Source organism: Anomaloglossus baeobatrachus, chromosome 1 (genome assembly GCF_048569485.1).
Source record: "Anomaloglossus baeobatrachus isolate aAnoBae1 chromosome 1, aAnoBae1.hap1, whole genome shotgun sequence".
Lineage (NCBI taxonomy): Eukaryota > Metazoa > Chordata > Amphibia > Anura > Aromobatidae > Anomaloglossus > Anomaloglossus baeobatrachus.
This window is the reverse complement of record NC_134353.1, coordinates 96,782,344-96,796,862: the sequence shown is the minus strand read 5'-3', so window position 1 is coordinate 96,796,862 and position 14,519 is coordinate 96,782,344. Positions and strand designations below refer to the sequence as shown.

The 14,519-nt window shown below is 41.7% G+C and overlaps 1 protein-coding gene across 1 annotated transcript in view; it reads right to left on the bottom strand.

Moving 5' to 3' along the window:
- Positions 1-14,193, bottom strand: part of LOC142303152 (uncharacterized) — a 225,933-nt gene extending 211,740 nt beyond the window's left edge. Inside the window, exons 1-3 of the mRNA XM_075344313.1 lie at positions 14,119-14,193; positions 13,272-13,422; positions 12,364-13,169 (exon numbers count right to left, since the gene is read on the bottom strand). Of these exons, the coding sequence (XP_075200428.1) occupies positions 12,364-13,169; positions 13,272-13,360 (895 nt within the window). The 5' untranslated portion in view covers positions 13,361-13,422; positions 14,119-14,193. The remainder of the gene's footprint in view (positions 1-12,363; positions 13,170-13,271; positions 13,423-14,118) is intronic.
- Positions 14,194-14,519: the final 326 nt, after the last annotated feature.

The window sequence follows — 14,519 nt, the reverse complement described above, 5'->3', positions numbered from 1 at the left end:
ATGTTTTTAAAGAATTTTTCAATAAAGGGCAATTAATTTTAAAGCACACCAATCACCAGGATTTTCCTATATAACCTAAAGTGCTATACTGGCACTATCATACTGATTTTATACATACCTTTAGTTGTCATCCCGGATTTATAGGTTTTGAAACACAAGCAAGTAAAGTTTGTAGAATGAGCAGCTCCTTGAATGACAGCAGCTGCTGATCAGCTGATAGTTGTAGTGGGTATTCATACTTATCTCCTCCCCCTGTTATTTATGCTAATTCTATTATGCAATTGTTTTACTTTGTGACTAGCAGGACCTGTGCTGATGTCATACCCACGTGACCAGAAGGGGTGGGGCCTCAGCCAACAGAAAAATAATGTTGCTTCATGGTATCAGCTATGTTGGCTGAGGCCCCACCCCCTTCTGGTTACATGGGTATGACATCATCAGAGGTCCTACTAGTCACAAAGTAAAATTATTGCATAATAGAATGAACTATGAAACCAACCCCAGCTATCAGCTGATCGGCAGCTGCTGTCAATCAAGGAGCTGCTCATTTTACAAACTTTATTTGCTTGTATTTTAAAACCTATACTGAACAGCCGAGCTGACAACTACAGGTATGACGAGAATCAGCATGATATTGCCAGTATAGCACTGGCTTTAGGGTATATAGGAAATTCCTGGTGATTGGTGCGCTTTAATTCCATTCAGGAGCTGGAACAATTTTTTCTACTCTCCATGTCCTTTCTACGTTTCAACAGATTGTGGTTCTGTGCACACTGGACTTCATGGACTTAGGGGTGAGCTAGCTTTTTCCTTCTTTTGTAGATATTTAGGTGTCATCTAGCATGCACTACTAGTGCAGCACACATCTTCATCTTTCGTCTTCACACGAAAAAGAAGTCAATCGCCATTCGTCATCACATTAAACAATATATTATGGCTTGGTTTCTGGATCCCCGAAGAATTCACTCAGGAAAGAGGGGACGCTGCACATTACAGGCTCACAACCAGCCAGCAAAGCTGCTCCTTCTCTAACATGATGTCAAATTTACTTTCCAATAAGTAACATGGCAAAAGTCCCAATTTTCCCAAATGGTACTAGACATAGTACCTGAATATCACTGTGGCCATCAATCACAGGATAAAGTGCCACCCACAAAGAACAACAACATGCAATTCATAATTTCATATTGAAACACATTAGGATCAAATAAAATCATCAAATATTTAACATTTTTTTATGGACGTAAATCAATAGGACACACACAAGTAGAGATGAGCCATCCTCTAAAGGCTCGAGTTCGGTTCGGTTCGTCGAGCGGAGGCCCTGTTCGAGTTCGGTTTGGCGAACCATTCGACAAACTTCTCGAACCCCATTGAAAATAATGGGAGGCAAACACAAACACATAAAAACGCATAGAAAACACCTTCAAAGATGTCCAAAAGGTGACAAACAACTCCCAAGACACCACAAACACATGGGAAAGTGACAAGGACATATACTCATGCGGAAACAAAACAGCTGGACGAGGAAAAAGAGGAGGAAACACACATATAGGCATGTCATGCCCTTCTAAAATCATGTAAAACATATCAAGGGTACTCCAAGCATAGTATTCCTTTTTTCCAAAAATTGAGCCACACACACCACTTCAGTGGCATCAGTTGTCCCCCAGTTGCAAACTTGACAGGTAGATTTGCATCAAGCACAGTCAAAAATACACCAGCCTTAACTGTCCCCAGGATGACACTGGGGTAAATAGCAAAGTCCTTGCTGAACCATGACTTGTTCATCTTGGCTCATTGTTAAAAACACAGCAAAGGGACTCCAAGCAGTCTCCTTTGTTTCCAAAAATTAGGCCCCACAGACACCACTTCAGTGGCATCACTTGTGCCCCAGGTGCAAACTTGACAGGTAGATTTGCATTAAGCACAGTCAAAAATATGCCTGCCTTAATTGTCCCCAGGATGACACCAGGGTAGGTAGCAAAGTCCTTGCTGAACCATGACTTGTTCATCTTGGCTCATCTTTAAAAATAAATCAAGGGGACTCCAAGCAGAGTTTCCTTTTTTCCAAAAATTGGGCCACACACACCACTTCAGTGGCATCAGTTGTCCCCCAGTTGCAAACTGGACATTTTGATTAGCATCAAGCACATTCAAAAATACGCCGGCCTTAACTGTTCCCAGGATGACACTGGGGTAGGTAGCAAAGTCCTTGCTGAACCACGACTTGTTCATCTTGGCTCATTATTAAAAACACATCAAGGGTACGCCAAGCAGAGTCTCTCTTTTTTCCAAAAATTGGGCTCCACAGACACCACTTCAGTGGCATCACTTGTGCCCCAGTTGCAAACTTGACAGGTAGATTTGCATCAAGCACAGTTAAAAATATGCCAGCCTTTTCTCTCCCCAGGATGACACAGGGGTAGTAAAGTTCTTGCTGATCCATGACTTGTTCATCTTGATGAATGTTAGTTTGTCCACATTGTCACTGGACAGATGCGTGCGCTTATCTGTCAGCACACACCCAGCAACACTGAAGACACGTTCAGAGACAACGCTGGGTGCGGGACACGACAAGATCTCCAAGGCGTAAGTGGCGAGCTCAGGCCATTTTTCAAGATTTGAAGCCCAAAATGAGCAAGGCTCCAGTTGCAAAGTCATGGCATCGATGTTCATTTGGAGATACTCCTGTATCATCCTCTCCAGCTGTTGACTATGTGTCAGACTTCTTGTCTCTTGTGGCCTTGCATTGAATGGTCTAAAAAAATTATGAAATGATTCCATAAAATTGCTGTTACCAGCACCAGATAAGGTTTTGCAGGTACGGTTTGACTGATAATGACGAGACAGTCCCATGCTTGTCAAGTTACAACTGGGAGACTCGCTCTGTGCACCACTGGTGTTTGGTGGAAAAGCTGAGCTAAGATTGAGTAACAGCTTCTGCTGATACACCTGCATACGTGCGTCCCTTTCTATGGCTGGAATTATTTCGCCAAATTTGGACTTGTACCGGGGATCTAACAGTGTGGCAACCCAGTAGTTATGCAGACAAACGAGAACAAGTCCTGCACTGCCTGCCCTCAAATTACCTTTAGGTTCAGTGGCTCACGTGCTGATGGTTATCGTGTAGCGCTGGTTTCAGGCGCAGCGTGCTGGTCGCTGGTTGAACCCAGTAGTTATCATCACTTCTAATTCAGACAATCTAAGGGGCATGTTGTAGGTAGTGCAGCAAGAAGGCGCTCATGTGTCTTGCGCATCCATGTGGACCAAGTCCTCGCTGTGTTTGTGGCGGCGAGGTGAGAACCGTGCTTTCTTCCTCTGACATCTCCCCCCAACCTCGTTCAACCGAAATTTGACCAAGGTCTCCCTCATCTGTCGAGTCTTCCATGGCCATCGAGGGTTCGTCCTCCATTTCTTCCTGGTCTCCTGCACTTTTCTCAACATTTTGGCTGCTACCATGTGCCCTTGTTAATCCCTCTCCCCCACCGTCCCATGCCTGCCACCTTGGTGATGCTGAACGTCTGGACCTTGTAGATGTTGGTATCCCTTGCGCATATGAATCCTCCTGTACTTTATCCCCTTCCTCTTGTCCCACCCCCTGACTCCGAATAGTGTTTAGCGTATGCTCCAGCATGTAAATGACTGAAATTGTCATGCTGATAATGGCATTGTCAGCGCTAAACATAATCGTCGCCATGTTGAAACTGTGCAGAAGGGTGCATAGGTCCTTGATCTGAGACCCCTCCAGCAGCGGGATCTGCCCCACCTCTACATATCGTTGGCCCAGGCTATACGTCATAACGTATTGCACCAGGGCTTGGCGGTGCTGCCACAGTCGCTGCAACATATGGAGAGTCGAACTCCAGCGTGTTGCCACATCACACTTCAGGCGGTGAACCGGCAGGCCGAAAGACTTCTGGAGCGATGCAAGTCGGTCAGCTGCGATGGTTAAACGGCGAAAGTGAGCAGAGAGTGACCGTGCCCTGTGCAGAAGCCCATCTAGGCCGGGATAGTGTGTTAAAAATTACTGGACAACAAGGTTCAACACGTGAGCCATACAAGGCACGTGTGTCACCTTGCCCAGGTGAAGGGCTGCACCCAGGTTTGCAGGTTTAGTGGAGAGAACCATTTACGAAACTCGGACGCAGAGCTACCCACAACTCCTCAGCTGTGTAACTCTTATTTCCAAGACATTTCAATGTAAAGACCGCCTGATGCCGTTGAGCTCTGCTGCCAGCATAGTAAGGAGGTGTGCTGGATTTCTTGTGCGCAGTTACAACGCGGGTGGCTTGACCAGGCAGGCTTGGGGCGGAGGTGGAGGACCCAGATGCGGTTGAGGAGGCAGAAGCAGTGGAGGAACTTCTACATAAAGAGGATTGACGCACAAGTCGTGGGGACGGCAAGACTTGTGCAGCAGACCCTTTTCCATCTCCCACCATAGTTACCCAGTGCCCAGTCAGCGACATGTAATGCCCCTGTCCATGCTTACTGGTCCAAGTATCGGTAGTGAAATGCACCCTGTCACACACAGTTTCCCAAGGAAGTGTTGATGTTGTGTGCGACATGCTGGTGTAGCGCAGGCACACCTTTCTTGGAGAAATAGTGGCGACTGGGCATCTGGTACTGGGGCACTGCGACTGACATAAGGTCTCGAAAATCCTCTGTGTCTACCAGGCGGAAAGGCAGCATTTCGGTAGCCAAGAGCTTACAGAGGGTGAAAGTCAACCTCTTAGCTTTGTCATGGCTCGGAGGAAATGGCCTTTTATTTGTCCACACCTGAGGGACCGAGATCTGGCTGCTGTGTGGAGACAGTGTTGAGTAGGGTGTCCCTGGAAAACTGCAGGTCTGTGAGGAAAGTGCAGGCGGAGACATGATGTTGCCTTCATCCAAAGTTGGTGCTCTTAATGTCTGAGAGAGCTCTACACCAGCACTTGTTTCCCCTTCCAAAACAACTGACGACCTGCCAAGCAAACTGCCTGTTGCGGTTAAAGAGGTGGAAGGTCTGCGTGGAAAAACATGTGTGACAGCTGTCCCCACAGTTATAGAGGAAGAAGAGCGCGCGAATGCACTTGAAGGGGCAGACGGTGGTTGGCCCGCTCCGCTAGGCCACATTGTAGCACAGTGAGCTTCCCACTGGGATTTATGCTTGTTATTCATGTGACGATTCATGGAAGAAGTTGTCAAACTAGTGAGCTTTTGGCCTCTACTTATAGATTAGTGACAAATCTTACATATCACATGATTTAAGAGATCCTTTGCGAGGTCAAAAAAGGACCAGGCTAAGCAAGGCTTAGAGCCCATGCGACCTGCAGAGCCACCCCGACTTGTGCTCAGAGGCAGAGTTGTGGCTGAGGATGCAGTTGTTGACGTGCTTCCAGTACTCCGACTCTGTCCAGGAAGGCGAAAGGTAACTTCGTCGTCAGTCGCATCCTCCTCCACTGCCTCTGCTGACCTCCTCAAGTGTGTGAATGTGGTTTGACGGTAAGTAGGATCTAGAACTTCATCATCAAGCGTTGTGTTTGCACTCCCCTTGCCCTCAGACCTAACCTCTTCCTGCCCTAACTGAATAGTTAAGTTGTCATCCCAATCAGGTATCTGCGTCTCATCATCATCAGTATGTTCCTCATTATCTCCACCAACAGGTGTTACAGTTTGGGAATGAAGGTCTACATTATGCTCATAAACTTGGTCATCAGGGCCTGAATCAGACTCACAAAGCTTCTGGGCATTACTGCAGACCATTTCCTGGTCAGTACTCACTGTAGCTTGGTAGCAGACCTCTGATTCCCATGGTATAGTGTGACTGAACAGCTCTGCAGACTCAGCCATCTCTGTTACACCATACTGTGCAGGGCGGGTGGGACTTGAGAGCTGGGAGAAAGCAAGTGCGATTGGGGTGACAACTCAGAGGACTGTTGTTTTTTGGATGTTGAAGTTGAGGTGGAGGAGAGGCCACTTGTTGGAGCACTTGCGATCCATTCAAGCATTTTCTTTTTTGGTGCATCATCTACCTTTGTTAGAGTTGTTCGGTTCCGTAAAAAAGGGAGCACATCAGATTTGCCACGGAAAGTAGTAGGCATCTTACTTTTGCTGGAAGATGGCCTTTCTTCAGCAGATGTTAATGAAGAAAAAACAAAAAGCCAGCACTAAATGTGCACTTCAGCACTAAAAATTCCAAACTGTACTTATAAAAATGTTGAGATTTTTGGCAAAAAATTGCAATTTCTTGAGCTACCCCGCCACGTCACGGCAAATCTCATTTGGCGCAGTGCTACACTAAAATATTTTTATAAAATGTGCCATACGGCCTCACATATGAATAGTAGAACTGCTCGTAGCAGCACTCACCTGGTCTATTTCAATCCCGTACCCATGACTGGGACATGGCTGTGGGCGGAACAGGTCCAAGCAAATGCTGCATGAAGTAAATAGCCTGTGGACAGGGCCTGATGACTGAATGTGAACAGTCACCAACCGCCAAAATCTAGACAGGTGGAATACATCCCAAATTGGGGTGCATAGCAAGGTGGGGGTCAGCCACCGACCAATTCAATGAAGAAAAAACAAAAATCCAGCACTAAATGTGCACTTCAGCACTAAAAATTCCAAACTGTGCTTATAAAAATTTTGAGATTTTTGGCAAAAAATTACAATTTCTTGAGCTACCCCACCACGTCACGGCAAATCTTATTTGGGGCAGTCCTACACTAAAATATTTTTATAAAATGTGCCATACAGCCTCACATATGAATAGTAGAACTGCTCTTAGCAGCACTCACCTGGTCTATTTCAATCCCGTACCCATGACTGAGTCATGGCTGTGGGCGGGACAGGTCCAAGCAAATGCTGCATGAAGTAAATAGCCTGTGGACAGGGCCTGATGACTGAATGTGAACAGTCACCAACCGCCAAAATCTAGACAGGTGGAATACATCCCAAATTGGGGTGCATAGCAAGGTGGGGGTCAGCCACCGACCAATTCAATGAAGAAAAAACAAAAAGCCAGCACTAAATGTGCACTTAAGCACTAAAAATTCCAAACTGTGATGTTAATGTAGGTTTCCCACCTACCCCACGGACACAAACTTTTTTTCCTTTTCCAACATGCCTGTTCCCCTTTCCACCAGCATCTGTCCTTTTGCCACTCATTTTGTTAGCAACAAGATTGGACACTTAAAATGTGGTAGCAAAAATGGAGAGGTGGTGTAAATTGCAGAGGTGGTCTGGCTTTATTGACAGCTGAAGAACCAACACTGAGTATCCCGGTCAATTTTAGTATGCCCCTAACAGTGGCAGCACAGTTTGCAATTAGAATTGCGTAGCAAAAATGGACAGGTGTGTAGCATGCACAGGTGCTGTGGGTCATTGGACAGCAAAGGAACACTAACTTAGCATTCCAGACACTTTTAGAATGCCACAAAAAGTGTCAGCACTTTGGGGAAATAAAATAGCGTGGCAAAAAATGGACAGGTGGGTAAAATGCACGAGTGCTGTGGATCAGTGGACAGCAAAGGAACACTAACTTAGTATTCCAGACACTTTTAGGATGCCACAAAAAGTGTCAGCTCTTTGGGGAAATAAAATAGCGTGGCAAAAAATGGCCAGGTGGGTAGAATGCACGGGTGCTGTAGGTAGCAGGACAGCAAAGCCCAGCACAGCGTTTGCACAGACCTGCCTAGCAGCTATGGCTATGATCGCCTTTAAATCAGCCCTGAAAAGGGCTTAAATAACCAGTAGTCCCTAATCCCTAAAGCGCTGTGTAGATTGCACTGTATCTCTATAGCGCACACAGCAGCAGTAGCAGCGGGAGCAGTGACTGTCACCCACACACAGATAATGGCGGCGACGGGGAAAATGGCCGTGTCTTATAGAGCAAAGACATGTGACATGCACAGCCTATGACAGAAGCCCTTGCTTGTCTGGCAAAAATCCACTGTGCAGTGTGTGTCTCTGTGATTTGTTGACATCCTGGCCCGCCCCACTGTACGCGCGGTTAGGGAAAAAAAAAAAATGTCGATCGGCATTATCTCAGCACTCTGCAGCAGCACTGATCTAAACCTCGTCCCACCTGCACACTATATGCTGAATTTTGATAATAGCGTCATTCACACAGTGACTCACACTATTACAGTGAAAAGCCAGCTAGTAACTAGCTTGGCTTTTTGGTGCTCGAACCGTTTTCAAACGTAACTCAAACTGTCGAGCTTTTAGTAAAAAGTTCGAGTTCGTCGAGCCTCTCGAACACCCCCCAAAGTCACTCGAACATGAAATTGGCGAACCTCGAACATCGCTTAACTCTACACACAAGGTAATTTCCAACCCTAACACATTTTTTGCTAGTGGTTCCGACTCTGGAATAAGTATACAATTATGGTTCTAACAACCTATAAATGCAGAATGAGGAGCTGAGCTTATCCCGCAATATTTCTTAGCATGCACCACTGCATTTACATAACGCGTAATTAGCTCATAATTATTGTAACTTCTAATATGAGCTTGTAAAATACATAATGGCTTTTCCACAGAAGTAGATTTAAAGCAGCATCATCCTTACACTTTCCTGAATCTGCCCTCTTATAGCAGTTAACTGTTTAAAATGAATCTGTCAACAGTATTTCACTTGCCCCTATGCCCATACCCACAATCTACTAATATGCCCAAGTATCACTTTCAAAGACAAGTCCAGCAATGTCTTTAAATTGCCAGTCTGTTCCTACATTACTGAGAAATCAGTAATTTAGTAGATACACAAATGAGGCTGTGGATCTGAAGCCTCTGTCACTCCAACTCTATTCCCCAAAATACGCTCCTCCTCCTGCTGCTTGACTGATGGCTCTTTTGCTTGAAATCACACATCATAGAGACTGTCAGTTAGGAGAAGGCAGAGCTGTGAGGGGAATAGAGCTGGAGTGACAGAAGCTTCAGATCTACAGCCTAATTTACATATAAATTCAGACTCTGATTTCTCAGTAATGGAGGAACAGCCTGTTACTGGATTTGTCTTTGAAAGGGCTATGTGTACATTATATACATGTATAATGTGTACATTATATATATATATATATATATATATATATATAGACAGATATACCGTAGATAGATTTAGAGAGAGAGAGATAAGGAGAGAGTGAAATCCAGTTGACAGATTTTTTGTAATACACATGTGACATTTTAGACGGAAGCTATACAAATATTTGCTATTTCTGTCTGAAAAAAAAAATTAAAAAAAATAATATATATATATATAAATAAAGTATATGGTGTGGCTGGGAACAGCTCCATGACTAAAACTAAAAATTCTGTTTGTATCAGAACAGCTGCACCCAGTAATCTAAGTGATACAGCATTGGATTAAGAATCTCTTTGCCTACATCATGCTGCTCTCAGATGAGGGGGCAAAAACCTGCTGACAAAATGCTTTTAAGGCCTCTGCCACACTCACGTGTAAAAAACGTACGTTTGTTGTAGTCCGTTTTTTGTGTCCGTGTTCCGTATTTGCAGTCCGTTTTTCCCCTCCGTGTGGTGTCCGTATGCATATCGTGTGTCATACGTGTGTACGTGTGTGCGTTTTCCTGTGCGTGAAATACGTCAGTGTGTGTTCCGTGTGCAGTCCGTTTTTTGTGCGTGTTTCACATGTTTCACACATTGAGATAATGGTGATTACTTGGAATTAAATGACACATAGGTGTATGTGATTAGGACATAAATATAAGTTAACTATAAGCTCTTTCCTGCTTGTATTATGTCTTGGAGCACCTATGTGTTGAGACAAAATTGTGGCAATGCCATTATCCACGGAGGCCTTAGTGTTTTTATGTTGGATTATATCTCGTCGTTTTGGCGTTAGACGGCACATGTTGCATTATGATAATGTAAGAAGAACCAGATTGTGGGTGCATCCACTAATGATGATGCGGCCTATGCATGGTCATTTCCATACTTTATTTTTTGAGTTACGGAATTTCCCAGATAAGTTTTTTTCATACTGCCGGTTGTCAGTTGAGAGTTTTGATTACTTACTAAATATTTTACGACCTCATTTGCAACATCAGGACACTTGGATGCGGCTTTCCATTTCCCCAGAGGAGAGATTTATGGTGACTCTGAGGTAATATATTTGTTTTTTTTGTAATTTGTGTAAATGTGTTATTTTTCACAGTGAAATGTGTAATTGATCCTTATTGATGTAATCTCATTTTTGATTCAATGTTTGTGTTTTCTTATGATTGTTTTAATTTTAAAAAAATAGTGTTAATTGTAAATCATTCTTTGTCTTGTTTTCATAGATTCTTGGCGACTGGTCAATCTTTTAGTGCTTTACATTTTGATTTTTTGTTGGGGAGATCAACCATTGCCGTTATAGTACGTCACACATGCGACATGATATGGCAACATTTAAAAGAACAAATGATGCCTCAGCCAAACAGAGAAGATTGGTTGAAAATCTCTAAGGGCTTCAAGGACTCTGTTGACTTTCCTAACTGCATAGGAGCTTTGGATGGCAAGCATTTCAGAGTTAAAAAGCCACCAAACTCTGGGTCACGTTATTTCAATTTTCATAAGTTTTTTTCCGTTGTTATTTTGGCATTGGTTGACACAGAATACCGATTTATTTATGCAGACATTGGGGCCTATGGTAGTGCCTCAGATGCCCGTATTTTCCGTTCATCCAGATTAGCCCAACGCCTGCAAGAAAATTCATTATTGATCCCCCCTCCAGTTGCCCTACCTGGTACATCTGGACCGTTGGCACCATATGTGATGGTAGCAGATGCAGGATTTGCATTATCCAAACATGTTATGCGACCATATCCAAGGAGATCCATTGATGACAGGAAACAGTACTTTAATAATCGGCTAACTAAAGCAAGACGTTATGTGGAGTGTGCATTTGGTATTTTAGCTAACAAATGGCGCATTTATCAGACAACGATTCAGTTGCAGCCAACCTTTGTCACATCTGTACTCAAGGCTACCATTGTGCTTCACAATTACTGTCGGATACATGAAGGAGGAACTTATGTGGATGATGAATTTCAGATAAACCATGTTGTTAATCCCACAGGTGAACCTATGTCTCATAATTCCGTGACATCTGGTTTACAAATTAGAAATGTATTTACTGATTACTTTAATTGTTTTGATGATAATAATAATAGTGATGATTGTTAAGATTGTGATGGTTTTTTGTTGATAAAAATATCAAATTATTTTATTATAGGTACTTGGTTAATTTTTCTCAACATCTCTGAGCTTAAATCAAACTAGGATTAAAGGGCAAATGCGTTAATCATAAACTGACATTTCTGTTAGCAACATGGTTTTCTGAATGTTGTATGTATGTGTATGTACATTTCTGTGTTAATATCATGTTTTAGGAAACTTATTTGTAACTTACAACATTAATAATGTTAATCGTCTATTGAAAAAATGCTATATTATTATTAAATATCCAAAAAAAACATGTTTTTTTTCTTCAAAAACATAATCTTTTATTACGAATAAGCATATTAATCCATAAATTAAGGATGTTATTTTTTCACATCCACATTAAAAATGTACATATTGTTCATTTTGTGTTAAATTTTTCAAAACGAAAATTTTAATGCTAATCTTCATAACATACAAAATATACTTTACATACAAGAGTCATTGTAAAGAAAATGTGTGCATTGCTTACAATGTTCAAAAATGTCGGCCAATTAAGTTGCTATCATGTTGGACATTGACATAGACCAAAAAATTCTAAGCTGTGTTTTCAGAATATTAGAACTAATCTAACCATCAAATTGGTTGGGTAAAACTGTGTTAATACATTTCCAAACATAAAGGCCATAAAACATATATGTGATCCGTCACTAAGTATAATCACACATTTTTTTGAAATCTTTTCAACTCTGAGTTTGCACATTTTTGGAAATCCCTCTTTTTTAACATTTTGACACATTCATCAGATTTGTTGTTTGATTGTTAAGATTAGCAAAAATGTGCATCACAAGTCAACAAGATCTTCTAGTGAAGTAACCTGAGTGTTGCTGAGTATGTTGTTTTGTGTGGCCTCAGAAATGGTATTTTCAGGAATGGAAACAGTTGTTTGCTGAACAACATTCCTATTACTAGCTACAGTAGTGTGTGGAACAGTCTGTTGCATGCTGGTTTGTCCCAACACATTGCCTGTGGTTGAGTAGACCTGTGGATCTACATGGGTAATTGGGTATTGTGTGTGTGTATGTTGTTGACCTTGAGGATAGTTGACTGAGGTTTGTAAGTGTGGTGTAGGTAACATAGTTGAGATTGGATAATGAGGCATCATGAATGATTGTGGGTATGTTGAACCTGGAAACAAATTAGGTAAACCACCAATATTTGTGGGTTGAGTAAAGTAACTAGTAGTTTGAGTTGGTTGTAAATTCATAAAGTTCAAGGGTTGCTGAGAGGTAGCACTTTGTACTGTGCTTAAGGCACCAGTATTGGTTGCAACATACCCTTGTCTAATTGGTGTTGGGAATAACGTACTTGAAGCCATTGAAGGTTGTCCAGATTGTTGTAATAGTGGATTATTGACTATTACAGTTGCCATTGTTGTTTGTGTTGAAATTGTGTTTTGATTGTCTGTTGTGTTTGGGACTGTATGTTGTTGCATAATGGTACGCCAATTTTCTATGGCCTCATACACTCTCACTGGTTCCTGTTCTGCCTGACTAGCTGACAGTAGGGTCAGCATAGCAGCTCTTACACGTTCCTGTCTATCTGAAGGAATTTTGGTTAAGCTAGTTGATAAAGAGCGACAAAAACGCTCGGCATCTGTTTCTGGAATTAAAGTGTTCATTATGTGAATAATGCGTGTGTCAATTATTTCCGGTAAGGATCTCATTTCCTCAGGTCTGCGGATTCTTCTTGCACGTAGAGGTTGTGGTGCAAAACGTGGAAGTACATTTGTTTGTGTTGATTGTGTAGCTGGTGTGGTTGTTTGTTGCGTTGATGAGCCTTGGGTGTTGGTTTGTGCACTCTCTGTCCCACCCTCATGTGATTCAGTTGCTGCATCTTGTTGAGTCTCAGGAATTTCAATGTCTTCTCTGGCAGGTTCTTGTTCTGATGCTGAGGTGGCTGTAGCAGAGGGACCTGCTGTTGGTTCATCATCAGATTCGTCAAGATTATCCTCCGTTCTATAAGAAATGTAAAAACATATTACAATCTTAACATTTATGTTTGTCCAATTTTCTTCAGGGGTTTTTTTTTTTTTTTATTCAAAAAAAAAAAAAACTTACTGTGTAACTTCTAAGATGGGTGCTAGGAAGCTTATTTGTTCATAGTAGACATATCTGCGTTTGCGGCCTTGGCTGGATGAGGATGGCATAGGGTTGTACTCCCTTCGGTACTGATCACGGGCTGAACGCCAACGCCTTTTTACCAAGTCAACTGGGGAAAATTAACAAATATGTCACTTGCAACATTCTCCATAAATCTGCACACATTAATTTAAATAATGTTTGCGAAATTTAATATACAATTTAACACAATTATGTTGGTCAAATACTTAGGATGAAATATAATTTATTTAGATATTCTTCATTCAAAAACATGTTTAGACATTCACACAAAACCAAATAATATTTCTGAATAATTATATTTTAAGTCATTGTCATCTATATTTAAATTATAATTCGGTGTTTTTGCAATGACATTTGGCTAAAAATTACTCGAAATATTATTTGATACATGTAGGTAATGATATTGACATGTCATTTTAATCAATTATTTTAAAAAAAAAAAAAAAAAAAATTTTCAAGTGTGATACTAAATTTTGACTAATCCAACAGGGAATTTTAAAACACATGACAGTTTAATCAGTTAATTAAGTAAATTCATGAGGAATTCCAAGTCAGATTACAAATTTTAGTATACTTCGATTTTTTACACTGATGAAAGTTTGGTGATACTATGAAAAAAGTGTACAGGAACTCAATATATTGAGTAGTACATACACCAAATCTTCTCATAGGATTTTACACTAAAAGACAACATAACTATGCCAAAACAATCACAGTTTGAAAGTATGAATAAATCCAAATATAGATATTAAATTAAAACATATAAAAAAATACAACAACTTACCATATTTAGCACGCTTTGCAGGAGAACATCTAGACCATGCATTATTGGGGTACACTTCCTCAGCTACTTGATTCCAATGGCGATCAACAGTCAGTCGGTCATGGTAACCATCTACACGTGTATCCCATAATGGTGGGTGAGTCTCGACAGCTGTTATAAGTTTCTCCGTGTCCACCCGTGGTGCCATTATTATATTTCGAAGACGAAAGTTTGCTCAAAATAGATCTTGCAATACACAGAACTCCAACTTCTTGCTTGCTCACTCCTTCTGCAAATGCACAGTTAGTTTTGTGCAAGAAAATATGTTAGCAACGCCACCTGAAAGTATTTCAGAGTGTAACAAACTTTCTAATTAAAACACGGACACGGACCACACGGATAGCATACGGAGGCCATCCGTA